The 26463-nt window shown below is 38.9% G+C and overlaps 3 protein-coding genes across 4 annotated transcripts; all 3 read left to right on the forward strand.

The window, feature by feature from the left end:
- Nucleotides 1-336: 336 nt before the first annotated feature.
- On the forward strand, nt 337-3287 carry rps9 (ribosomal protein S9). Its single transcript, XM_088999462.1, has 5 exons — nt 337-377; nt 862-974; nt 1217-1339; nt 1526-1712; nt 3027-3287. Exons 2-5 carry the CDS (start codon nt 878-880, stop codon nt 3202-3204), a joined length of 585 nt encoding a protein of 194 aa, XP_088855588.1. The 5' UTR covers nt 337-377; nt 862-877; the 3' UTR covers nt 3205-3287.
- A 193-nt stretch (nt 3288-3480) lies between these two features.
- Nucleotides 3481-14239, forward strand: mboat7 (membrane bound O-acyltransferase domain containing 7). Its single transcript, XM_088998975.1, has 9 exons — nt 3481-3561; nt 6006-6088; nt 6679-6808; nt 8600-8726; nt 8813-8969; nt 9800-9995; nt 10073-10225; nt 11170-11346; nt 12380-14239. The coding sequence occupies exons 2-9, from the start codon at nt 6013-6015 to the stop codon at nt 12765-12767; spliced, it is 1404 nt and encodes a 467-aa protein (XP_088855101.1). The 5' UTR covers nt 3481-3561; nt 6006-6012; the 3' UTR covers nt 12768-14239.
- Nucleotides 14240-14257: 18 nt separating this feature from the next.
- tmc4 (transmembrane channel-like 4) lies at nt 14258-26336 on the forward strand. Of its 2 annotated transcripts, none has more exons than XM_088998974.1 (16): nt 14258-14436; nt 14504-14729; nt 16199-16350; nt 17264-17413; nt 17497-17582; nt 18815-18960; nt 19774-19921; nt 20034-20192; nt 20881-21038; nt 21159-21279; nt 22368-22465; nt 22576-22759; nt 24345-24475; nt 24549-24704; nt 25707-25785; nt 25891-26336. In XM_088998974.1, exons 1-16 carry the CDS (start codon nt 14391-14393, stop codon nt 25972-25974), a joined length of 2124 nt encoding a protein of 707 aa, XP_088855100.1. In that variant the 5' UTR covers nt 14258-14390; the 3' UTR covers nt 25975-26336. The 2 variants fall into 2 exon arrangements, with proteins under 2 accessions (XP_088855100.1, XP_088855099.1); XM_088998973.1 differs by having other exon boundaries at nt 14498-14729; nt 25891-26335.
- Nucleotides 26337-26463: the final 127 nt, after the last annotated feature.

Genomic DNA, 26463 nt, shown 5'->3' on the forward strand with positions numbered 1-26463 from the left:
GAATGAGCCTGAACCAGCCTGAACTTGTACCACTACTAGCATTTTTGTTTGTGTTATTATGGCGATGAGTAGTGGGAGTATATAACATATACAAGTATAATATATCCATTTAAACACTATAATGTTCAACATGTCTACTTCGAGCACGATTCTTGGATTAAAATAAAAGAAATGAATGACGTCAAATGCATTCCTCCACATTTGTTGCAGCGTTTGTAAGTAGATATTGTTTCCCGACAACAGAGGGCGTCAAGCGAACATCATCATTTCCGTTTGCTTGTTGAAAAGCATGACGGGATATGAGTTTTCAAATCAGTATAAAACCGCTGCCGGCCGCCATTCACTTCCTCTTTACTACGCGACCCTGATCGAAGCAGGTAACGAAAAGCTCATTTTGGCTTTTTGCTCGATCAACTCGTCTAATTTAGTTTTTCAATGGCATTTACTCGCGATTGTAATTTTTAAGAAGTTATAGACTTGACTTTTTGAGTCCTAACTAAACTAGAACATAGCGTTGTGTCGTCTATTAAAATGCTAAATCGGATGCTAATGCTAGCAAGTCTCATGGATAGCCAACGTGGTCTGGCTTACGTGCGGCCTACTCGCATTTGTTCTAAATCATGCGAATTATATATTCGATGTTTTTAACGAGTGTCTCTGAAGCTTAATTTTCTGCCAAATGGCAGCGGAACGCTGTGACGGTTTATCATAATTCAGTTTGTGACTTTGATTTTAGCTAATTATATTTTTGCATGACACATTCAACCTGTGATCACACATAAGCTGTCATGGGCATGGATGGTTATCAAAACAACTTTTATGTGACATACTTTGACAAGCAAATTATCTCTTGTCATTCAGGTTCTTCTAAGCAACCATGCCCGTTGCCAGGAGTTGGGTCTGCCGCAAGACGTATGTCACCCCCCGCCGTCCCTTTGAGAAGTCCCGTCTCGACCAGGAGTTGAAACTCATTGGTGTGTAATGGCTCATTGCAAATCTGTGGTACCGTGATGGGGTAATTGAATTATTTCATAGAAAATGGGTTTGAAATGACTCAATTAAAAGTATGCTAACGTTTAAAAAAATAATAAGGAAAGAAGGAACCGAATCAGTTGCAGTGTTGTAGGGTGTCGGCCGGAGTTCCGGTATTGTTATAAACGTTGACCCATTTGCGTTATGACAATCTTGGCCCTGTGATCTTTTTTTTTTTTTTTAGGCGAATATGGCTTGAGGAACAAACGTGAAGTGTGGAGGGTCAAATTCACCCTGGCTAAGATTCGTAAAGCTGCCAGAGAGCTGCTCACTTTGGATGAGAAAGAACCCAAACGTCTGTTTGAAGGTAATCGTCCTTTCAACTTGTGTTAAAATCCTTCATGATGCCTGAGCCGGTGATTTAATTCTTACTTGTCTGAATATCCAGTGTGGTCGCGAATTCCTCGTGAATGAGGCCTATTGTCCTCCCTGAAATATTACATTGTTTTTTTTTTTACTGTGGGAAACTAAATCTTTTTTTTTGCACGTGTAGGTAATGCCTTGCTCAGGCGCCTGGTGCGCATCGGTGTGTTGGATGAGGCCAAAATGAAGCTGGATTACATCCTGGGTTTGAAAGTTGAAGACTTTTTGGAGCGAAGGCTTCAAACTCAGGTTTTCAAACTTGGACTGGCCAAGAGCATCCACCACGCCCGCGTGCTTATCCGCCAAAGGCACATCCGGTACGTTGATCACACCCACGTCGTCACATTGGAGACTTTGCTGTGATGCCCCATGCTTCCTCTTCCATCAGAGGACCGCAGCCGCCTTTTAACACCCTCCGCTGAGTAACGGGTTAAATATCACCAAGGTCAATTCGGCATCAAAGTCGTATACCTTGTCAGTAGAGAATTTGATTGCCCAGAGCCAATCCTGCCAACTGATGCCAGGGGGAGGGCTGTTTAGGTAAGGCACGGGTTGCACCTCGGGCAATGAGTTGCGGGTGACGCTCAAGGCTGATGATTAAGATTTTTAAGTGAGCAGATTGACTGTGGTGTCAAGAATTCCTCGTCAATGAAGCCTGCGTGAAACTACACTACTTGCAAAGTTAGTTGATATGTCAAGATTCACAGAGACTTTTAAAGGACAACCGACACCTCCGGACAAGTTGCATCCACAATTTGTTAAAATCACTTAAAATGACTTCTACTGAGCGTATTTTACAAAGATATTTTTACGTTTTAAGACTCTCACTGAATATTCAGGAAGTCTTGTTTTTGAGTTGGTGACGAGTCCGTACGTGACGTCACTGAAGGAACACCCCTGACCGAGAAAGCGACACAAAATGCATTTTGGGTACTTTTTTTTTTCGTCTGAAAACACAGTGTTGGTCTTGAAATTAGAAGATGTAAATTGACACAAATTCCCAGCGGACAAATCTGCCCATTTCCAATGGAGCTTGGGCGCCATCTTGTGCATCTTATCTGCGCTACATTGGAGTCCAGACGGCTGGAATTGATACGGAAGGACTTCTTTAATCGATTGCAAACATTTATGCTTTCCTCTTTGGAACTATTTGAATCATATTCATAACTGGATAAGTAACAAAGCATCTTCTCCCAATCTGAACTCTCTGAAGTTTTGATTCTGGAGCAAGGCAGTTTGTGAAGGAGTATCCTGGCGTGATGTCACAAACAAGGGGGCGGGACTTTCTGAATCCTCAGTTCCGAGCTCATTTTTGTGGCAGTTTTCGGACACCAAGTCATTTTTTTGGTGTTTTGCATTTGACTAAAAATATCAGCCTGCGTGATTTGGGTATTTTCGATGCTATAAAACGTTTTTTCTGGTGTCAGGAAACAAAAACATTGTGTCGGTTGTCCTTTAAATGTCCACATTATGATGCACCATTTTATGTTCTTGGTGCATTCTGATATTTCATCCAAATCCCCAAAATGAGTCGTGTATCTTGCCCATATTAACAAAAAAGGCCTCAAATGTGAATTTCAATGAAGTATCTGGTTCTAAATCTCCCTCCCCCTCTTGCAATTTCCCCACAGTGTGCGCAAGCAGGTGGTGAACATCCCCTCCTTCGTGGTGCGCCTGGACAGCCAGAAGCACATTGACTTCTCCCTCAGGTCTCCATACGGCGGCGGACGTCCAGGCCGTGTCAAGAGAAAGAATTCCAAGAAGGGACAAGGAGGAGGTGGCGGAGCTGATGATGAAGAGGAAGATTAAGAAGGGATGTGTCCAATCAGGAAGTGTGTTGTCGTACTTCCTGTTGTCATTCTTTCAATAAATGTTGGATTTGAACAACAAAATTAGTCGTTTTATTCTTAGTTTATTTTTTTCGTGTTCATTTTCCTGATAATTGCACGGTTGTAAATTTATAAACCACGATCGATCGAGTTTGGATCTTAAAAATTGAAAAAAAATAAGACAACTTCCGTGTTTACCGCAAACCTAAAATGGCCGCGTCCAATCATGAAGCGATACGTCACAAACCAGGAAATGCTTCGTTGAAATCTGCGGGGACTTGTCTGAATCTGAATGGCAAAGCAGTGCTGGGTTCGTCTTCACCGAGCAGTTATAGATGTAAGTATGCTGGCGTAATGTCACAAACTCTTATATTGTCAATTTATTACGCCTGTCGAATCTGGATGGAATGTTTTACGCTGTCGTGCGGTTTTTTTGTGAAGCGGCTTCCCGCCCGGGTGCATACTTTCACTTCTTTTCGAACTACAGTATATTCACAATATCTTGGTCCGCTACCGCGATTGTTTCTGTCGAGTGAACCGAGCACACTCTGTACTCGCAGTCTTATATCATTGCATTTTTGTGAAGTACGTCGTGGTTTTCGTGGGATTTTCCAAGCTAGGCAGTTTATGCTGACGTAGTTACGCGTTTTCTTCCATGCTGGTTCTTGAAATTTCCGAATACGACTACGAGAAACGGGGAGAAATTGATTGAAGTTTACGCACTACAGTTTATAAAATGAGTAAGTTGTATTTTTATAACTAATAGAAGTGGTAGAATATATACTTTTCTCCATAACTGCCAACTTTCAAGCAAAAAGAAGCATTAGCATATATATTTGTAGAGCTCGCAATTTTCTTACCTAGTATTCAGTGACAGCCATTTTTGATTTCTGACGAAAATATGCCTGCATTCGATATTTGCTAATTTATATTTTGCAACTTTTCTTGTCTTATGTTCTTGTTTATAGTTTCAAAGGCTTTCCAATGGTACCTTATTCGTTAAGATCTGCCAAAAATTAAGAAAGTTATGATAGTTTAAACTGTAATAAAGAAGATTTTCATTGTTTTAACTGTGTAATTACAGACAGAAAATCCCCTCATCTTTCGAAAATTAAAAATTCCATTATTTCCTTATTTGTTATAGAACACTAATCTATACATCATTTGAAAGCTATTTAAATTCACTTTAATATGTTATTAGAAAATGTGTGATGAATTATTGAAATATTTTGTCACATCCCTACAATATGGGACTTGTCCATGTGTGTGTTTTCCAATACAGCGTTTTTTAAAAATCAATATTGACATAATTCTACATTCAGGCGAATAAAAATCATTTGGCCTTGTGCATAGTTTTCATTCTACATCCATTCGTAGGTTAAAAATATGCAACCTAACTACAAAAAGACAAAACCTCAAATTTCCCTTGCAAATGTTACATCACTCTTTGTGGCCTATCTCAAACTAAAATTTCCTCATTCATACAAAGCATTAAAACCAGAAATAACGAGTGTCAGGGTGTCAGTTTTTTTCTACTTTTAGGTCGATTAATTGACCTCGCCTAATATATGTGATGCACAGAGGTGTTTTATTATAATTTTAATACTTTGCTTAGAAACTAAAAGAACACAATGTACCTGTAAAGGCAGATGTTTTTTTTACATTTGATTTTGTATGAAAATCTCAATTTTCAATGTATTTAGTGAAACAAGATACAGTGATACCTCAGCTTCCGAACGCTTTAGCTCACGAACTTTTCGCCTCACGAACATTAAATTCACGAACATATAGTCTTGGCTGACGAACTAGTTTTCGGTGGACGAACCAAAGCACACAGCGCCACAATGGATGGCGGACTAGTTTTAGGCGGATGAACACCAAACTACACGGTCGAACAGCGCCACGGTGGCTGGCGGAGTAGTTTTTGTCACCCCCTTTCTTTGAATGCAGACGTGGTTTGTTATCAAGTGGAGTACTTTTGCTATTATGGGATTGAAAAAGACCCCACCACAGGCTAGTGTTAAGCCGAAGAGGATACAAAAGAAAATTACAGTAGAACACAAGAAAGATGATAAAAACTTAGCGTCCCAGTACTAGTACGCTAAGTCGACCATTGCTACGTGTGGCTAAGGGTGTTTCGGTGTTGTCTAAGCAACTGTCTCAGGCAATAAAAGAGCTTGAAAAATATCTGTTGATTTGGATTAACGAAAAGCAGCTAGCAGGGGACCGTGTGAGTGAGGGTATTATCGCCGAGAAAGCATGGCAACTTCACTCGGATAGCGTGAAGAGGCAATGGCATCAACGACCATCACAAAGGTCAATAAAACGACTTTATTATACCGTACAGTTTATTTATTTCATTACAATTCAATAGCACATTTATTATACTTAAAATAATGTATATTTTGTGTCGTTTTAAGGCTTATTTCATAGAAAATTAGGTTTTATGGGGACCTGGGAACGGATTATTCTAATTTTAATGGTTTCTTATGGGAAATAAATGTTTGGCAGACGAACTTTTCACCTTACACATACTTTCTGGGGACCAATTAAGTTCGTGAGCTAAGGTATCACCGTATACAGTAGTTTACATCCAAACTATTGGTTCTTTCTCAAGTGTATTCATTTGTAGTCATTTTCTTGCACACTGAACAAAGCGAACGCCATGGGATGTTTTCGTAGTTCAGGTTCGGAATTTATCTTTTGTGACACGAGTCTGCGAAGCTTTTTTAATACAAGATGTTTCAAACAAAATGTTTTTTGTTTTTTTTGTTTTTGCAGAGCAACGATGTCTCCCGATGAGCTGGTGTACTTGGGAGTCCTAGCGGCCTCCATCCCGCTCGGATTCCTTTTCCGTTACCTCAGTGAGTGTCATTTGAAATCTTTCTTTCCTTATAATAATAATAATAATAATAATAATAATAATAATAATAATAATAATGATAATAATAATAATACATTTCATTTATAAGCGCCTTTCAAAACTCTCAAGGTCACTTTACAGTCACATGATAATTTTTTTTCTGTTGGTGAGCAGCGGCAGCCACACGCGCCAGCCTTCACGCAACACGGAAGTAACTCAAATAGATAGAAAGCTAGCCAATAGATAGCCAATAGCCAGCGAGCTTGATCGCTAGCTAGCGAGCTTGATAGCTATATAGCTAGCTAGATAGCTAATTGATAGCTAGCCAGCTAGGCAATATAGCTAGCTAAAGATCTCTTTAGCTAGATTTTGCAGCGCTAGGTAGCTTTATATCTATTTCTATGTATTTATCGATGTATTTATTTAACTATTTATTCAATCACAGTCGTGAAATGGACTTTTTTAACTCTCTAAACAGTCACCCCAATAGAAGTATGTAGTGCCTGCATTTTTTCTTATGATGATACTAGTGCAGCGTGTTCTACTGGAGTCAAATTCCTTGTGTGTTCTCCATCCATGTTTTGTTTTCAGGTCCTCCCGTAAAGCAAGGCGCTGCCATGCTTGTGGGCCTCTCCATTACCATCGCCACCTGTCAAGTGCACACCCTCCACTCGCTGGTGACCGTCATCGGAACGTGGATTATTATCAAGAGCAACTGGAGGTACCCGGCGGTATTTTTATTATTATTTGTTACATTGTTATTTATTGGAAATGAAAATGGCTGCCATTTACAAGTAAATTTGATCATAATAATTAGAATACATTTTATTTCAAGCGCCTTTCAAAGCTCTCAAGGACACTTTACAGTCAGAGACAAGCATAGGTACTATAATAAATAGAATACAGTGATACCTTGGCTTACGAATTTAATTGGTTAGCACACAGTGTGTTTGGCGAAAAGTGTGTATTGCAAAACTTAATTTCCCATGGGAAACCATTAAAATGAGAATAATCCGTTCCCAAGTCCCCATAAAACATAATTTTTGACCTTCTAATTTACTAAGCCTTAAAACTACACAAAATACACCTGATAAATGTGCTATGGTATTATAATTAAAGAAATCAACTGCACTGTATAATAAAGTGGTTTTATTGACCTTTGTGATGTGGTGGATAGCTTGATGAAATGGAGTTTAATCAGCATGAAACACTTGATGAGGAACATAGCCTTCTTCTTTCACCATCTTGAGGAATGATCCCTTGTTGGTTCTTTCTCTGCGATAATTTTACCTAGTTCTTCATCAATTGTGTTCTGTTTAGCTGGGTTGATAGCATTTTGCATCAAGTGTACAGATGGCTTGTGCGGGTTATTTGTGGAGCCTGATTGATGGGATATTTTAACCTTTCAGTCTACACTCTGCCTTTGAGCAATCAAAGTTAAAACAAGTCCAAATTTCACTGTTTTCTATCCATTTTGTCACTCTCTCTCTGTCGTGTGCCTGTCTCTTTAATGTTTTAACCACATCCTCTCTCACTGCTGCGTTCATGACCAATCACGTGGCTTTAACCTACGACTAGGGGCGGGGAATAGAGGACCAAAACATGCCAGCTGCCATTTTCTTGTGAGGAGAACGGGGTCGTTTGCGAACGACACATCACTCATTGTGGCAGCTCAGTGTGTATCCCGAAAAATAGTTGTTATGCCAAGGTAAAATTTTCATAAATTTAACGTTCGTAAACCGAGGTATCACTGAACAATTATAAATAGAAACAAGAGATCGAGCTACACAGAAAATGCAATTTAAAATGGGTGGGTTTTGAGATGGGATTTGCAGGTGGGAAGAGAATCAGTGATATGACTGTTGGGACGAAGTGAGTTCCAGAGTTTTTGGGGTTGTTTTTCATGCTTGGGTGCTGATAAAGCACCGGCCAGACCTCTGGAAATGTTCTTTTCCCTTCCACAAGGGGGCAGGATTTCTATTTTTTTCCATGTTAGTACTGTTGTTAAAGCGCTATATAAACCAATATGTATGTACTCCATTGTATTTTGGACATCTGCCCCCATTTCAAGTTCACATAACTCCAGACCCATATAACTTAGGAATTAACTCTTTTTTTTTTGAATAAAGAAGAGCATCTAAGGTTTCTTACGCTGCATTGAATGTTTATATAGTCCTAAAACTGAATTTTTTCCATGTTAGCGCTTTATTCCAGTTTCAGCTGTTGTTAAAGTGCTATATAAACCAATATTGCATTGTATTTATGTCATCTGCCCTCATTTCAAGCTCATGTAACTCCAGACACATATCACTTAGGAATTAACTTTTTTTCTGATCAAAGAAGAGAGACTAAGATTTCTAATGCTGCATTGAATGTTTATGTAGTCCTAAAACTGAAAATTCTGTGGGTCCTGGAATTGGAGTGACAATGACAAAAACTGGAGTGGACACATTTTTGCACGTCTGGCAGTGAATGAGTTAAATTTGAATGACATTCTCGTCCGTGCATGAAGGATGGCGCCCACGTTGAGTCTCGCCTGGACGTTTCTCTACCTTCTCTTCTTCCGACTTGCCACATGGTTCGGTTTGTCAGCGCCGACGCCTTTCGCCAACGCCGTGCAGCTGCTTCTCACCCTCAAGGTACACCACGACCTGCCAATCCAAAAATACAGATGGTTATTATTTATGTATTTGTATTTATTTTGGTCCGCGTTCTCCCATCTTAGATGGTGAGCCTGGCCAACGAGGTGCACGGCTTCCACGTGGAGAAGAAAAAGGAAGTGAGCTCGTTCTGCAGGTCTGCGATGGTTGCTCATCTGTCTCGGGAGCCGTCGCTTTACGACATCTTGTCCTACAGTTACTGTTACGTGGGCGTCATGACGGGTGAGTGACGGGTGAGCTGTTGTCGCTTCGAAGAGGATACGGTGATACCTCATCTTACAAACTTAATTGGTTGCCAGAAAGTGTGTGTAAGGTGAAAAGTGTGTCTTCCAAACATTAATTTCCCATAGGAAACCATTAAAATGAGAACAATCCGTTCCCTGGTCCCCATAAAACATATTTTCTACTAAATAAGCCTTAAAATTACATTAAATACAGTGATACCTCATCTTACAAACTTAATTGGTTGCCAGAAAGTGTGTGTAAGGCGAAAAGTGTGTCTTCCAAACATCAATTTCCCATAGGAAACCATTAAAAATGAGAATAATCCGTTCCCAGGTCCTCATAAAACATCTTTTTCGACAAAATAAGCCTTAAAATTACACAAAATACAGTGATACCTCAGTTTATGAACTAAATTAGTTCCCAGAAAATGTGCGTAAGGCGAAAAGTGGGTCTTCCAAACATCAATTTCCCATAGGAAACCATTAAAAATGAGAATAATCCGTTCTCAGGTCCTCATAAAACATCTTTTTCGACAAAATAAGCCTTAAAATTACACAAAATACAGTGATACCTCAGTTTATGAACTAAATTAGTTCCCAGAAAATGTGTGTAAGGCGAAAAGTGTGTCTTCCAAACATTAATTTCCCATAGGAAACCATGCTCACCCACAGAAAAAAAACTATCCTGTGACTGTAAAATGACCTTGAGAGTTTTGAAAGGCGCTTAGAAATGAAATGTATTATTATTATTATCTCCACTGTTCATGAACGTCGCTCATTGTCCTTTCATGACTTTGTTTTCTCGTTCTCTCCAAATCCCCGGAAAAGGTCCATTTTTCCGCTTCCAAACGTACACGGACTGGCTGGAGCAGCCCAAACCGTTATCCCTGCCTGGATTGGTTCCCTGCCTGGAGCGGCTGAAACTGGTCCCGGTCTACGGTGCGCTCTTCCTGCTTGTAAACGCCGCCTTCCCGCTGTCTTATGTCCGCACCGTCCACTTCCTGGATCACCATTTCCTGTTCAGGTGATTTTACAGCTGATTTGTTGGATTTTGCTGTCCCCCCCCCCCCCCCTTCACCAACACCCTTGTTGTCTGCTCAGGTTTTTCTACATGGTGGTGGTCTTCTTCGTGTTCAGGATGCGTTTCTACGCCGCCTGGTGCGGCGCGGAGGCCGGCTGCATCAGCGCCGGTCTGGGCTGCTATCCAGAACGGGCTCAGTCCAAACCGGGCGGAGGACCCACCGTCCGCTACGGGTACCTCAACGTGGTCGGCTCATAACATCGGGGTTCAATTCCCAACCATTGAAGCCTTGTCCAAGTGTTCTTACGCAAGATACTGAACCCCCTATATATCTATATCTATATCTATATCTATATCTATATCTATATCTATATCAATTAGATTCGATTAGGTTTGGTTTGATTAAATTACATTGAATTAACAATAATTACATTCAGTTACATTTTATTAGATTAAATTAGATAAAACTATATCACATTATATTAGATTAGATTAGGTTTTATTAAATTACATTAAATTAAAAGTAATTACATTCAATTACATTTTATTAGATTAAATTACATAAAACTATATCATATTGGATTAGATAAAATTACATAGAATTTTATTAGATTAAATTAGATTAGATGACATGACATTAGATTATATTAAATAAAATTCGATCAAACTAGATTAGATTAAATTAAACTAAATTACATGTTTATATGTTAAATTTTTTATTATTTTTATTTTTATTTTATAAATTTTAAATTAATTATTTTAAATTAGATTAAATTATGTTACAATAGATTTGATTAAATTAAATTACATTTTATTAGATTAAAATAGATAAAACTATATCACATTAGATTAGATCAGAGTAAATTAAATTACATTTTATTAGATTAAATTATATTACATTAGATTAGATAACATTACATTAGACTAGATTAAATTAGATTTGATTAAACTACATTAGAATACGTTCAATTAGATTAGATAACCTTTATTGGTCTCACAATGGGGAAATTCACAATTCACTACAGCAAAGTTTTGAAAGAAAGAAGAAAAGAAAAGAACAAAATCTTGGAGCTGCTGTAAAGACAGCCACAACATCTATATCTACTTATCCCTCGACATATGAACAAACCACAACTCACCACCACCCTAACGGGAAATGTTTCTGCCTCCCTTGAAGCCTCGACCCATCGAGCGAGGAGACCTACGACTTTAAGACCATCCAGAACATCGACTGCTACAACACAGACTTCTGCGTGAAGGTGCGCCACGGCATGCGCTACTGGAACATGACGGTGCAATGGTGGCTGCACCACTACATCTACCCCAACGCCCCCTTCAAGTCCTACACTCTCAGGTGAGGGCGAGAAATATTTGTTTTGATTCACAACATACAGTGATACCTCGCTTTACAAACTCCGTGGCTTACAAACTTTTCGGTTTACGAACGTGAATTTTATGAAAAATTTACCTTGGTATACGAACTATTTTTCGGGATACACACGGAGCTGCCACAATGAGTGATGTGTCGTTCGTGAACGAGCCCGTTCTCCGAAAAGAAAATGGCAGCCGGCTTGTTTTGGTCCTCTATTCCCCGCCCCCAGTCGTTGGTTAAAGCCACGTGGTTGGTCAAGAACGCAGCAGTGAGGGAGGATGTGATTAAAACATTAAAGAGACAGGCACACGACAGAGAGAGAGTGACAAAATGGATAGAAAACAGTGAAATTTGGACTCGTTTCAACTTTGATGGTTCAAAGGCAGAGTGTAGACTGCAAAGTTAAAATATCCCATCAATCAAGCTCCACAAATAACCCGCAAAAGCCATCTGTACATAGTATAGTATAGATGTATATTTGACAGCAGCAAAGTCATGAAATTGATGAGGAGCAAGGTAAAATTATGGCAGAGAAAGCACCTACAAGGGATTATTCCTCAAGATGGTGAAAGAAGAAGGCTACGGTCCTCATCAAGTGTTTAATGCTGATGAAAGCGGCCACTCCATTCCATCAAGCCAACAACCATTCACCAACAACCATCACAAAGGTAAATAAAACGACTTTATTATACAGTACAGTTTATTTCTTTCATTATACCATACCATAGCACATTTATTATACAAAAAATAAGGTATATTTGGTGTAGTTGTAAGGCTTAGAAAATTAGAAAATTATGTTTTATCGGGACCTGGGAACGGATTATTCTCATTTTAATGGTTTCCTATGGGAAATTAATTTTTGGGATACACACTTTTCGCCTTACACACTCTGTCTGGGAACCAATTAAGTTTGTAAGCCAAGGTATCACTGTACGTCAAAACCGCCTCCGCCTTTGACGCTTCTCTAGAGTCAAACTAGCCCGAGCGTGAAATAACACGTGTACGTTGTACCCAGGGCGGGTTGGACCATGTTCATCAGCGCCTACTGGCACGGCCTGCACGCCGGATACTACCTCTCCTTCCTCACCATCCCGCTTTGCATCGCCGCCGAGTCGGCCATGGAGGCGTCGGTCCGCGTCAGGCTAGGTGCTAGCGGTCAGAAAATCTTCGACTGGATCCACTGGTTCCTAAAAATGCGGGCGTACGATTACATGTGCATGGGATTCGTCCTCCTCAAAGCCTCCGACACCATCAGCTACTGGTCGTCCATCTACTTCGCCATCCACGTGTTGGCGGTGGGATGTATGATCGTGGGCGGGGTCTTCCAGGGAGCCAAGCGAGGAGATAAAGTGGATAAAAAATCGAAAATAACGCGTGATGACAAAAGTGAAAAACACGACTGAGCAAACGGGATGTCGCTTTATTCAACTGGACGAATGCCGTTTGCTCAAGACTTTTATCAATTTCATATTTTTTGATATTTTCAATCATGCTTGGCGACATGAGTGACTCAGCTTTTTTTTTAAGATACTAGCTGTCGTCGGACTGATTTTGACTCGCAATGAGCAAAATTCAGACCCACTTCACAACATACAGGAGTTTCATTGTTATTATTATTTTTTTAAACTCATCACATCAATGGTAGAAAAGATATTTTAAAGGACAACCGACGCTTCCGGACAAGTTGCGTCCATAATTTGTCAAATATCACTTCAAATGACTTCGACTGAGCGTATTTGACAAAGATTCCACCGCATCTAGCTATAGTTTACGTTTTAAGACTCGCGCTGAATATTCAGGAAGTCTTGTTTTCGAGTTGGTGACGATCCCCTACGTGACGTCACGTCTGGAACGCCCCTGACAGACAAAGCGACACACAATGCATTTTGGGTACTTTTTTTCATCTGAAAACTTTGTGTTGATGGCAAAATTAGAAGGAAAACACATAAATAACGCGATAGTGAATCCTTGTGTGTTGCACCAAGACTACTATTTGATACTAGTTGACGTGAATTCCCAGCAGACAAATGAGCCTATTTCGAACGGAGGTCGGGCGCCATCTTGTGCATTTTCTGGGACGCTATATTGGAGCCCTGACGGCTGGAATTGATACGGAAGGACTTCTTTAATCGAGTGCAAACATTTATGCTTTCCTCTTCAGAACTATTTGAATCATATTCATAACTGTATGAGTAACAAGAAAGGATTTTTTTCTGAATCTGACCTCTCTGAAGCCATTGTTTTGATTCTGGAGCAAGGCAAAACGTCCTGCCGTGACGTCACAAACAAGGGGGCGGGACCTTCTGAAATTCGCCAATTCCGGGGTCATTTTGTGGCAGTTTTGGGACACTTTAACTCATTTTTATTTGTGTTTTGCATTTGACTAAAAATATCAGCCTGCGTGTTTTGGCTATTTTAGATGCTATATAACGTTTTTCTCATGTCACTTAGGAAACAAAATATGGTGTGGGTTGTCCTTTAAGCGTCGTACAGGGATTCATAGTGTCATTCGTCGTCATGGTGAGGGAGCCACTTCTGACGATAAAGCTGCCAAAGCTTACAAGGAATCATTCCTCAAAATGGTGGAAGAAGAAGGCTACGTTCCTCATCAAGTGTTTAATGATCCGCCGAAAACTAATCCGCCAGCCACCGTGGCGCTCCGTGTGGTTTGCCAAAAACTAGTTCATATGCCAAGATTATATTCTTGCGAATTTAATGTTCGTAAGGCGCAAAGTTTGTAAACTAAAGCGTTCGTAAACCGAGTATGTATTTTAACACACAATTCCCCTCTATGTATTTATTCATTGAATGGGATAACCGATGCTGTATTATTGTGGTTGAGAATGGGTTAAAGCGCACAATGGAATACAAGGAAGTATGTGTGTGTGTGTGTGTGTGTTTTTCTTTTAAGAGAGTAAAGTCCATCAAAGGAGTGGAAAGACAATCCCGGAAATACAATACACATTCTGCCTTGCTCTTATTTCGACTTGTACTCACAATTACAGCCCATTTTACACCAAAAAAAAATGGACCCACACCGACCAACATATGCCGACGATGAATACGCCGAAAGTAAGTATTGATCTCTCCCCGCCCACAGCGCTCCATGTGATCATAATCCTTGATTATACAGTCGCAGATTACGTCTACTCTAACGAGCATGGATCGGCGAGATCGAGACGTCCTTCGTCTCGGGGGTCCAACCGGAACTACCCTCACTTCAACTGGGACCCGACGGCCGCAACAGGGGGGGAGGATGACCATGTGGACGATGACGAAGAAGTGGATGGCGGCAGAGAATCGGGTCAGGAACTTCGGGAGCTGCGCACCGTCCCTCTGCCCATGCTGATGAAAAGAGCTGTGAGGTATGAAAAGAAAAGATTTTGATTTATTTCTTCTTTTTTTTTCTTGTGAATTAATTTGCGTTGCGTCGTCTGTTACAAGCCACGTGAACTCCTCTTTCTGTTTTGTAGCGTCATACATTTTGTTAGCGTCTTTTGAATCTTCTGGGGCTGAGGTTCTGGCCCTCTACTTTGGAAAATTATATGCAAACGAGTAAAAGAAGCGATTTTCATAAAACAACTAAATCCTTCATTAAACCGATATGGTGGGATAAGGTTCAATTTGGATCGTTCATACAATAGCCTGCTTAGGTAACATAGGATTAGCAATGCTGATGAGGTGATACCAGAGCGAATAGGGCAATCAGGGCAGTCGTTGGTCAGGACAATAGGTACAATCAGTGGAGCTGCAGGGAGTAGTCCTCTGCTCCCCCCAACCTGAGAGCAGGGACCTATCATAGCAGAGTCCGGCACCGCCATGTCTGGACAGTAGGTATATATATATATAAGGGCCTAAGCTACCAGTACGACTTTAGTTTGCTGACGAAGTTTCTCGGATGAGAAGCGAAACGTCCGACACCTTCAAAGAAGTACAGATGACGGCTGAAGAAACCTTTTCATCGATGGACCACTCCTGTACGACTGAGAGCTTACACAGACACAATGCACCCGGAAGCACAAAGTTATTCAATGCAGGCTTCTGATTGGCTGCCGAGTATGCAAATTGCCAAACCGCAATTCCGAAATTTCCAATCTGAACGAAGATTTCGAAATCGGAATGAAGCAATCGTTCGATTTAGTTGTCGGCCACCCGGGCGGAGACGTTCTGTAAATTGTACGTCTGACGTAAAAGTTGCACGCACCGGGCGTCCGGGCAGACGTTATTTCAGACACTGCTTAGACACTCTACTTTCATCAGGAAAAGAGTTAATTCATAAACTGTTTGGGTCTGGAGTTATATGAACTTGAAATGAGCATACATACATATTGGTTTATATAGCGCTTTAACAACAGCGGAAGCTGGAACAAAGCGCTCACATGGAAAAAAGGGGAAATGCTGCCCCCTTGTGGAAGGAAAAAAACATGGCCAGATGCCATCAACAGCGCTTTATCGGCACCCAAACAAGAAGAAAAAACTATGGAGCTCTACGTCCTATTTTCAATTCCCAAATAAATTTGTGCTAACATGTAAAAAAAAGCAGAAATGCTGCCCACTTGTGGAAGGAAAAAAAAATGCCAGAGGCCGTGGCCAGCGCTTTATCGGCACCAAAACAAGAAAAAAAACTATGGCGCTCTGAGTCATATTTTCAATTCCCAAATACATTTTTGAATGTCAGTGAATGAGTTCAACATGTCAGTCATTGAAGGTGCGCCTTATATATGGAAAAAGAGTCGAAAATACACCATTTATTGAGGGTGCGCCTTATACACCGCAATATATAGTACACATTTTCGATCGCCGTGTGCATTGTTTTTTTTTTTTTTGTATCCAGGCAGGTTCAAGAAATGTACGTGCCCACCGCGTCCTCCAAGATGACGTCCTGGAAACAAAAGAAGCGCAAAATGATCAAGAAAATCCAAATTATGACCGCAGAGTTCCTGAATTTTTTCATGCTGTGGAGGAAGTCTTTGCTGAAGATTGGAGGTACACCACATCATCATGAAAGGCGCTTATAAATAAAACTTATTATTATTATTATTATTATTAGTATTATTATTATTATTATTATTATTATTATTATTATTATTATTATTATTATTATTATTATTATTAGCTATTTATTGGCTATATAGCTAGCTAGCTCGCTACCTATCTAGTTAGCTATCTAACTTCTTATTATTATTAGCTAGCTTGCTAGCTTTCTATCTATTATTATTGTTATTATTATTAATAATATTAATAGTGACCTTGAGAGTTTTGAAAGGCGCTTAGAAATGAAATGTATTATTATTATTAGTAGTAGTAGTAGTAGTACTAGTACTAGTATTAATATTGACCTTGAGAGTTTTCAAAGGCACTTAGAAATCAAATAGATTATTATTATTATTATTATTATTATTATTATTATTATTATTATTAGTTATCTATTGGCTATATAGCTATCTAGCTCACTACCTATCTAATTATCATTATTATTATTATTAGTAGTAGTAGTGACCTTGAGCGTTTTCAAAGGCGCTTAGAAATCAAATGGTTTATTATTATTATTGTTATTATTATTATGGTGATGATGATTATTATTATTATTATTATTATTATTAGCTATCTATTGGCTATATAGCTATCTGCTCGCTACCTATCTAGTTAGCTATCTAATTATTATCGTTATCGTTATTATTATTATTATCATCATCATCATTAGCTGACCATCATTTCTCATATTTTGCGATCATCCGGGATTTTTTTTACATTTTTTTCACCATCCCAAATTTTCCCAACGAATTGTTTTCAACTGAAACTTGATCAACATTTCAACATTTTTGGCAATTTCTCATCTTTTCCATTCATACAATTCATCCCCCCATCTCACCCCCTAACCCTCCCCCCTCCCCCCCAGGCAACTTTGGCGGCGGTGTGGAGTCTTACTTCCTGTTCCTGCGCTTCCTGGTGCTCCTCAATTTAGTTTCTTTCTTCCTGATCGCCGGGTTGGTATTCGTCCCCAGCGTGGTCCTCGGATCTGCGCACGGCAGCCCTGCGAACCACACCGGTAAACCCCCGCGCCCCCCCCCGTCCGATATGTACGTGGGCTTCGTTGAGGCCTCGCGACACTTTTGCGCACGTCTTTTGCAGGGCCCGAGGAATGTATGAAATATCATCCTAATCCACAAGGCTTGGTGGTGTTCTATGACTACGTCCTTGACTTCCTTTCGGGAACGGTGAGAAACCTATTAGCCACCCGACTCGCTGAAATTGCAACGGCAGACAACATTTCAATTAGGACACATGTTTTTATTTTATTTTATTTTATTTTATTTTATTTATTTGTTTATTTATTTATCTATTCTTTTATTTTATTTATTTATTTATGTGTTTGTTTATTTATTTGACTATTAATGTATATTTTCTGGGTTGTTTATTTATTGGTGGTTTTATCATTTATTTATTTATACATCTGTTTATTTCTTTGGTTATGTGTTTCTTTATTTATCTGTTTATTCGTTTATTTGGTTGTTTATTTATTCAGCGATTTATTCATTTATTCATATATTTGTGTTTTCTTTGTTTATTTATCTGTTTATTAATTTATTTATTCATTTATGTATGTATGTATGTATGTGTGTGTGTGTGTATGTGTGTGTGTGTGGGTGGATGTATGTATGTATGTATGTATTTGTTTACTTATTTACTTTTTATTTACTATTTGTTTATTTATTCATTTATTTATTTATGTCTATATTTATTTGTTTATTTGACTATTTATCTGTTTATTTATTTTCTGGGTTGCTTATTTATGTATTTATTTGTGGATTTATCAGTTATTTATCTCTCTATTCATTTCTTTTTGTCTGTTTTTGTTTATTCATTTGTTTATTTATTCATGTGTGTTTGTTTTCTTTGTATTTCTCTATTTATTTATTCATTTATTAATTTACTTGTTTATTTGTTCATTTATTTGTGTATCTATTTATTTATCAGTGTATTTATTTTATGGGTTGTTTATGTATTTATTTATTTGTGGCTTTATCAGTTATTTATTTATCTATCTCTTTAGTTCTTTGTTTATTTATTTGTTGATGTATTCGTTTATTTGTTCATGTATTCATGCGTTGGTTATTTATTTGTTTATTTATTTATGTAGTTTTTTTTTATTTGACTATTTATCAGATTATTTATTTTCTGGGTTGTTTATTTATTTATCTCTTTATCTATTTATTTTTTTGCGTGTTTCTTAGTTTATTTATTCATCTATTGATTCATTTATTTCTGTATGTATTATGTATATTAAGTATTATGACTGCTCATGCGTGCTCTCTGACAGTGACATGCTCCTGCCACCTACTGTTCTGGATGTGCAATTACATTTTAGTAACACCCCCCCCCCCCCCCCCCCAAAAAAAAATATTTTTTCTCTCATATCCTTTTTGTGCCATGTTCTCCCCGTGTTCAGGGCTTCATGGAGTATTCATACCTGTTTTATGGCTACTACAGCAACACGCTATTGGGCGACAGCGACTTCTCCTACAACATCCCGCTGGCTTACCTCTTCACGGTCGTCTTCTACTTTGCATTTTGCCTCATCTGCATCATAGCTCGGTCGGTCGCACAACAAATTCGCTTTGGTTTTGTTACGTTCGCCATTTAAAGGACAACCGACGTTACTTTTTTGTTTCCTAACTGACATCAGAAAAACGTTTTATAGCATCTAAAATACCCAAAACACGCAGTATGATATTTTTAGTCAAATGCAAAACACCAATAAAAATGACTTCACGTGTCCAAAATCTGCAACAACAAAAAATGAACCCGGAAGTGGCCAGTTTCAGAAGGTCCCGCCCCCTTGTTCGTGACATCACCCCAAGACGTCTTGCCTTGCTGGAGAATCAAAACAATGGCTTCAGATTCGGAGAATATACTCATCCAGTTATGAATATGATTCAAATAGTTCTGAAGAGGAAAGCATACATGTTTGCAATCGATTAAAGAATTTATTCTGTGCCATTTTGAGGCAATAGGGGGGGGGGGGAATGTTGGGCTGATTAATTCCTTACACGGAACTTTGTCGCCCTCTTCTGCCTCTTTTTGGTGCAACACGAAGTTTTCAGACCGAACAAGTAGAGCAAAATGCATTGACGTAATGGAAGGACTGCTACAATGTGTCCTTTTTTCGGTCAGGGGCGTTCCTTCAGTGACGTAACGTGAGGACTCATCACCAACTCAAAAACAAGACTTCCTGAATATTCAGCGCGAGTCGTAAAACGTCAAATATAGCTATATGCGGCGGAATCTTTGTAAAATACGCTCAGTAGAAGTCATTTGAAGCCATTTTACAAATTACGGACACAACTTGTCCGGAGACGTCGGTTGTCCTTTAAGCTAACAAACCGATGCAATTACGCTCTCACGCAGGATGGGGACGGCGGCCCGCGTTGCCGTGGCGACGGGAGGCGGCTCCGCGGGCAACTACAGCGTGATCGTGTTCACCGGATGGGACTACGGTTGCCTTGGAGATCGGGCGACCAAGTTGAAGCAGAAACATATTCACTTTCGACTGCAGGTCAGATCGGGAAAAGTGTTCCGAGGTCGCTTGGTGTCAAAGTCAACATCAAACAAAAGAATTGCAATTTTGGCCTGTCAACGTCAGTTTTTTTTTTTTTTGGTCCACTCAGGTGGATCTGGAGGAGCAACTCATGAAGAAGAGAGCGGCCTCTCTCACCTTGTGTCAGAAGATGGTCTTGTACTCCCTTCGCATCGTCATGGGCTTTGTTGCTTTGGGGCTCATCGGGGCGGCCTGCTTCGGCATCTTTGTGGCCACTGTTTACAGTCAGGTCAGCACTTGTCTGTCTGTCTAGCTAACTAGCTATTTAGCTACCCGACTAGCTATTTATATATATCTACGTATCTATCCATCTATCTAGCTATCTATCTGACTATTTCATTATCTGGCTAGCTATTTAGCTATCTGGCTGTTTAGCTATCTGGCTAGCTAGCTATCTAGCTCGCTAGCTCTATCTATCTCGCTAGCTAGCTATTTAGCTATCTCTCTAGCTATTTGGCCAACTGTCTAGCTATTTGGGTATCTGGCTAGCTATTTAACTATCTGGCTAGTTATCTATCTATCTATCTATCTATCTATCTATCTATCTATCTATCTATCTATCTATCTATCTATCTATCTATCTATCTGTCTGTCTGTCTGTCTGTCTGTCTGTCTGTCTGTCTATCTATCTATCTATCTATCTATCTATCTATCTATCTATCTATCTATCTATCTATCTATCTATCTATCTAGCTGGCTATCTATTTTGCTATGTGGCTAGCTATTTTGCTATCTGGCTATTTATTTTGCTATTTGGCTACCTGGCTAGCTATTTAGCTACCTATCTACCCAGCTCACTAGCTATCTATCTAGCTAGCTATATATCTATTTATCTAGCTAGCTAGCTGTCTATGCATTTATTTGTATATTTATGTATCTGTTTGTTTATGTATTTATTCTGAATTGTCCCCATACAGAACAGGCGCGGCGAAATGGGATTTCTGGGTTTAATTTTGGAGTATCTACCATCCATCGCGATCACCGCCGGTTACTTCCTGGTTCCTTTGCTCTGCGATCAGATCGCCCTGGTCGAGCGCTACCCGCCCAGCACCGCCGTCGTTCTGGCTCTGCTGAGGTTTGCGCCGCCTATTTGTTAAAAAGTGATCGGTTCTCGTTCAATGAATCTGCGTTGCCATAACAACCAGACACCCGCCGATGTGGCGCTTGTCCGTCATTGCGCTGCGTCGTGTTGAAGGTCGGTGTTGCTGCGTTTGGTGAGCTTGGGAGTTCTGCTCTTCACCCTTTGGGATCAGATCACGTGCCAGGCGGACAAAGCCAAGTGCGTTCCGTGTCATTACAACCACGACGAGTACCCGGTGAGCGCTCACAAAAGCCACACAGCTCTTTTTTTTAAAAAATCATTCCCTGCCATTCACTAATTTATTCTGGAATTGAAAATCCATTCCCCAATATTTTCGCATTTTGTTTTTTTTTTCATGCTTGGGTGCCGATAAAGCTATATAGCTATCTAGCTAGCTATCTAGCGAGCTATCTATTAGCTATGTAGCTATTTATCTTTCTATCTAGTAGCTATATAGCAATCTAGCTATCTATCTGTTGGCTATTTATTAACTAGCGATCTATCTATCTATTAGCTATGTAGCTAGCTAGCTCTTAGCTATCTAGCTTGCTATCTATTAGCTATATAGCCATCTAGATTGCTATCTATCTAGCTGTTGGCTATTTATGTTACTTCCGGGTTCAGTGAACACTGGCGCGTGTGGCTGCCGCTGCTCACCCGCAGAAAAAATATCATGTGACTGTAAAGTGTCCTTGAGAGATTTGAAAGGCGCTTAGAAATGAAATGTATTATTATTATTAGCTATTTATTAGCTAGCTATCTAGCGAGCATTTTATTAGCTATGTAGCTATCTATCTAGCGATCTATTAGCTATGTAGCTATCTATTTTTCTATTTATTAGGTACAGTATACAGCTAACTAGCTAGCTATCACTCTATCTGTTGGCTATTTTATTATTATGTACAGTGATACCTTGGCTTACGAACTTAATTGGTTCCCAGACAGTGAGTAAGGCGAAAAGTGTGTATCCCAAAATTTTATTTCCCATAGGAAACCATTCAAATGGGAATAATCCGTTCCCAGGTCCCCATCAAACATAATTTTCTACTTCTTACTCACTGCTGCGTTCTTGACCAATCACGTGGCTTTAACTGAAGAGTGGGGGCAGGGAATAGAGAACAAAAACAGTCGGCTGCCATTTTGTTGTTAGAAGAACAGGCTCGTTTGCGTACGACACATCACTCATTGAGGAACCTCCGTTTACGAAAAAAGTTTGTATAAATGTAACGTTCGTAAACCGAAAAGTTTGTAAGCCAGGGGGTTCGTAAACCGAGGTATCACTGTATTATTATTGTTATAACATATTGCAATTTTTGTTGTCAGTGCTGGGAAACGCGAGTGGGGCAAGAAATGTACAAGTTGACCATTTTCAACCTCATCGTCACCATCGGCGAGCTGGTCTTGGTGGAGTTTCCTCGCAGGTGCGTCAAAATGGACTCGCTTTTCTCATATTTTTTTTTTTTTTTTTTTTGCCGGCGGGGGTTTTGGGGAGGAGGAGAACCGCCGCCATCTTTGATTTTATACTCGACAGGATGCTGGTGGACAACTGGTCCAACAAAGTGACTCGATGGGTGGGGCGACAGCAGTTTGTGGTGTCCGCCAACGTGCTGAACTTGGTGGAAGGCCAGACGGTGGTCTGGATGGGGGCTCTCTTCTGCCCCCTGCTGCCTCTCATTAATACGGCCAAGTTTGTCATCTTCTTCTACTGCAAGAAGGTCACTTAACCAAGTCGCGCCGCACTTCCTCAATTCTGTGTTCTATGCATATTTATCATATTTCAGTTCATTTTAATATCACAAAGACTACCAAACCAAAACAAAATAAGATCTCTAAACGACCATCTCTTTTTTTTAAGGAATTAAAAACACCCAAGCTAGATATTGTTCAAATAAATAAACAAATAAATAAATCCATTAATAAATATACAGGCAAACAAATAAATACTTAGATGAATGGATAGATAAACAAAAAAAAAAATAAATACATAAATGTGCAGGCAAACAAATAAATAAATAGATACATCAAAAAACAGAGAAATACATAATAAACAAATAAGTACATATAAATAAATAAACAGGTAAATAGATCGATAGATTTATAAACAAACAAATAAATACATCAGAGTAATAATAAATACAATTTAAAAAATAAAGTAGATAGATGGGTACATAAACAAATAGAAAAATAAATAAACTGATACATAATTAAATATACAGGCAAACAAATAAATACATAGATGAATGGATAGATAAACAAATAGATAAATAATCAAACAGATAAATAAAGAAATATATAAATAAATACATAAATATGCAGGCAAATAAATAAATAGATACATCAACAAACAGATAAATAAATACATAATAAACAAGTAGATATAAATAGATAAATAGATCGCTAAACTATAAACAAACAAATAAATCAGAATAATAATAAATAAAATATCAACAATAAATCGGATGGATGGATGGATACATAAACAAAATTAAAAAAAGCAGAATTAATAAATTGATAAATAATTAAATATACAGGCAAACAAATAAATACCTAGATGAATGGATCGATAAACAAATAAGCAAACAGATAAATAAATAAATATATGCATAAATAAATATGCAGGCAAATAAATAAATAGATACATGAACATACATAATAAACAAATAAGTATATATAAATAAATAAACAGGTAAATAGATAAATAGATCGATAAATTATAAACAAACAAATACATAAATCAGAATAATAAATAAAATAGAAAAAAATAGCGGATGGATGGATACTTGAACAAATAGCAGAATTAATAAACTGATAAATAATTAAATATACAGGAAAACAAATAAATAAATAATAAACAGTGAGTAAATAAAATAACTAAAACTTCAGGTAAATAAATAAATTGATAAATAGATAGATACATTGGTAAACAATCAAATAAATAAATAAAAATAAATGAATAACTAAATATACAAGCAAATACATAAATAAATAGATGGAGGAATAGATAAACAAATAAATAAATAAACTGGTAAATAAATAATAAAAAGATATATCATAAATAATATACAAATAAGTAAATACATTAATAATAATAATACATTTCATTTCTAAGCGCCTTTCAAAACTCTCAAGGGCATTTTACAGTCACGGGATAAGAACTTTTTTTTGTGCGGGTGAGCAGCGGCAGCCAAAAATAAGCAAGCAAACAAACAACAGCTAAACGCCGCTTCACGTCGCTGGCTTCCAATCCCGCAATCGTTCAACTAACGAGTTCCTCCCGTCTGCGTCACGTCCCCCCGTCAGGTCACACTCTTCTCCAACTGCCGCCCGGCACTCAAGACGTTCCGTTCCACCACCTCCACCTTCTTCTTCCTGGTGGTGCTGCTGTTGGGATGGGCCATGGCCACTCTGGTTCTGGTTTACAGCGTGGCCGAGTGAGTCTGTTGCCTTGGACCATTGTCAAATCTTGTCCAATCGGATGTTGACGAGTTTGTTTTGGTTCTTCAGGATCCATCCATCCATGGGCTGCGGACCCTTTCGCTTCTTCCCTTACATGTGGGCCATCGTTCCGACGTCTTTTTACCGCCTCTCGGAAACCACGCAGGAGTTTCTCTTCTTCGTTGGTTCCCAGGCATTCTCCGTGCCTCTCTTTGCCTTATCCTGGTCAGTCAAGTCGCATGTCATGAGTGTTTATTTTCTTACAACCTCATTTATTTGTACAGTGATACCTCGGTTTACGAAGCCCTTGGCTTACAACCTTTTCGGTTTACAAACGTTACATTTATGAACATTTTACCTTGGCATGCGAACTATTTTTCGGGATACACACAGAGCTGCCACAATGAGTGATGTGTCGTTCGCAAACGAGCCCGTTCTAACAAGAAAATGGTGGCCGACTGTTTTGTCGTCTATTCCCCACCCCTAGTCTTCGGCTAAAGCCACGTGATTGGTCAAGAACCAGCAGTGTGGGGTGGGGGGTTAAACATTAAAGAGACAGGCAGACACAGAGAGAGAGAGAGAAAACACACACACACACACACACACACACACACACACACACACGAAAGGGAGATGACAGAGCTTGAAACAAAAAAAAACAAAAGTGAAATGGTGAGAAAATTGATAGAAAACAGTGAAATTTGGACTCGTTTCAACTTTGATAGTTCAAAAGCAGAGTGTAGAATGGAAGGTTAAAATATCCCATCAATCAGGCTCCACAAATAACCCGCACAAGCCATCTGTACACTTAATGCAAAAAGCTATCAACCCAGCTAAACAGAACACAATTGATGAAGAACTAGGTAAAATTATGGCAGAAAAAGCACCTCCAAGGGATCATTCCTCAAGATGGTGAAAGAAGAAAGTTACGTTCCTCATCAAGTGTTGAATGCTGATGAATTATGTTTTATGGGGACATGTGAACGGATTATTCTCCTTTTAATGGTTTCCTATGGGAATTTATTTTTGGGGATACACACTTTTCGCCTTACACACTCTATGAAGTTCGTAAGCCAATGTATCACTGTACTCAGTCCAAATTCTGGGTGAAAACAAAATCACTTTTTCATTTCATCATTCCAAAATTGTTTTTAAATGATTTTAGTGCTGGTCTAACTCATGTTGTATTCATTGAATGTCATCAATGTCAATGGGTTATTTTTTCAGCGTCGTGATGTGTTATGTCATCGCTCTGGCTGCTGTTCATGGAAAAATTGTTACTTTGCTTAGAGCTCAAATCAAACAGGTAAGATGTGATCAAGCCACACTTATTATTTTTTTAAAATATATAAATTACTATTTTTTTGTCCATTTATGTGGTCCGACCACTTTTTTTGCCCCGTCCTCACAGGAGGGTCGTGACAAGCAGTTCCTGGTCAAACAAATTGAGACGATGAGTCGTCAACTTCACATACCAACAAGAGATTTTGCGTGACAATCGCTTCCCCATTTTGGACGATTTTATTACGGTTAAGTGACATTTTTTCACGATAGTTATGAAAAAAAAAAGTAAAATAAAGACGTGTTATTTTTACATCATTTGTGTATCAGCAAGTTGGTTGCAGACTCGTGATTTTGTGGTGAGTGTAAAATATTTTTCGCTCCATTTTCGGGAACGTTTTCGCGTGGGTTGATTGCCACCCAATTCACACTTTTATTCACACCTGTCGAAAATGTTGAATCTATTGGTGATGTGGACTTTCAATCGAAAGCCGTGAAGAAACATTCAAACGCTACAGAAAAGGCTACAACCGAGAATTCAAACCGAAACCGCACAATTGACGGGTTGAATGCTAACCAGTAAAAAAAATACAAACAGCACTTTCAAACGAAAACAGCTATTTCACTTTGTAATGGACAATGGGAAGACACGACATTAAAGTCTAAATACCGGTCGCAAATGCATCCAAAATTGTATGATTTT

This window comes from Hippocampus bargibanti, linkage group LG06, assembly GCF_051943395.1.
Source record: "Hippocampus bargibanti isolate YZ-2025 linkage group LG06, ASM5194339v1, whole genome shotgun sequence".
Classification (NCBI taxonomy): domain Eukaryota; kingdom Metazoa; phylum Chordata; class Actinopteri; order Syngnathiformes; family Syngnathidae; genus Hippocampus; species Hippocampus bargibanti.

What these genes read in the sequence shown, in the direction of transcription:
- rps9 (XM_088999462.1), top strand. Translation starts at nt 878, where the DNA reads ATGCCCGTTGCCAGGAGTTGGGTCTGCCGCAAGACGTATGTCACCCCC. An exon ending in ACCCAAACGTCTGTTTGAAG is followed by an intron (nt 1,340 to 1,525) that starts GTAATCGTCCTT and finishes TTGCACGTGTAG; the next exon opens with GTAATGCCTTGCTCAGGCGC. An exon ending in ATCCGCCAAAGGCACATCCG is followed by an intron (nt 1,713 to 3,026) that starts GTACGTTGATCA and finishes ATTTCCCCACAG; the next exon opens with TGTGCGCAAGCAGGTGGTGA.
- mboat7 (XM_088998975.1), top strand. Translation starts at nt 6,013, where the DNA reads ATGTCTCCCGATGAGCTGGTGTACTTGGGAGTCCTAGCGGCCTCCATC. An exon ending in TTACGTGGGCGTCATGACGG is followed by an intron (nt 8,970 to 9,799) that starts GTGAGTGACGGG and finishes TCCCCGGAAAAG; the next exon opens with GTCCATTTTTCCGCTTCCAA. An exon ending in TTCAAGTCCTACACTCTCAG is followed by an intron (nt 11,347 to 12,379) that starts GTGAGGGCGAGA and finishes CGTTGTACCCAG; the next exon opens with GGCGGGTTGGACCATGTTCA.
- tmc4 (XM_088998973.1), top strand. Translation starts at nt 14,391, where the DNA reads ATGGACCCACACCGACCAACATATGCCGACGATGAATACGCCGAAA. An exon ending in TGGCCACTGTTTACAGTCAG is followed by an intron (nt 20,193 to 20,880) that starts GTCAGCACTTGT and finishes GTCCCCATACAG; the next exon opens with AACAGGCGCGGCGAAATGGG. An exon ending in CTGGTTTACAGCGTGGCCGA is followed by an intron (nt 24,476 to 24,548) that starts GTGAGTCTGTTG and finishes TTGGTTCTTCAG; the next exon opens with GATCCATCCATCCATGGGCT.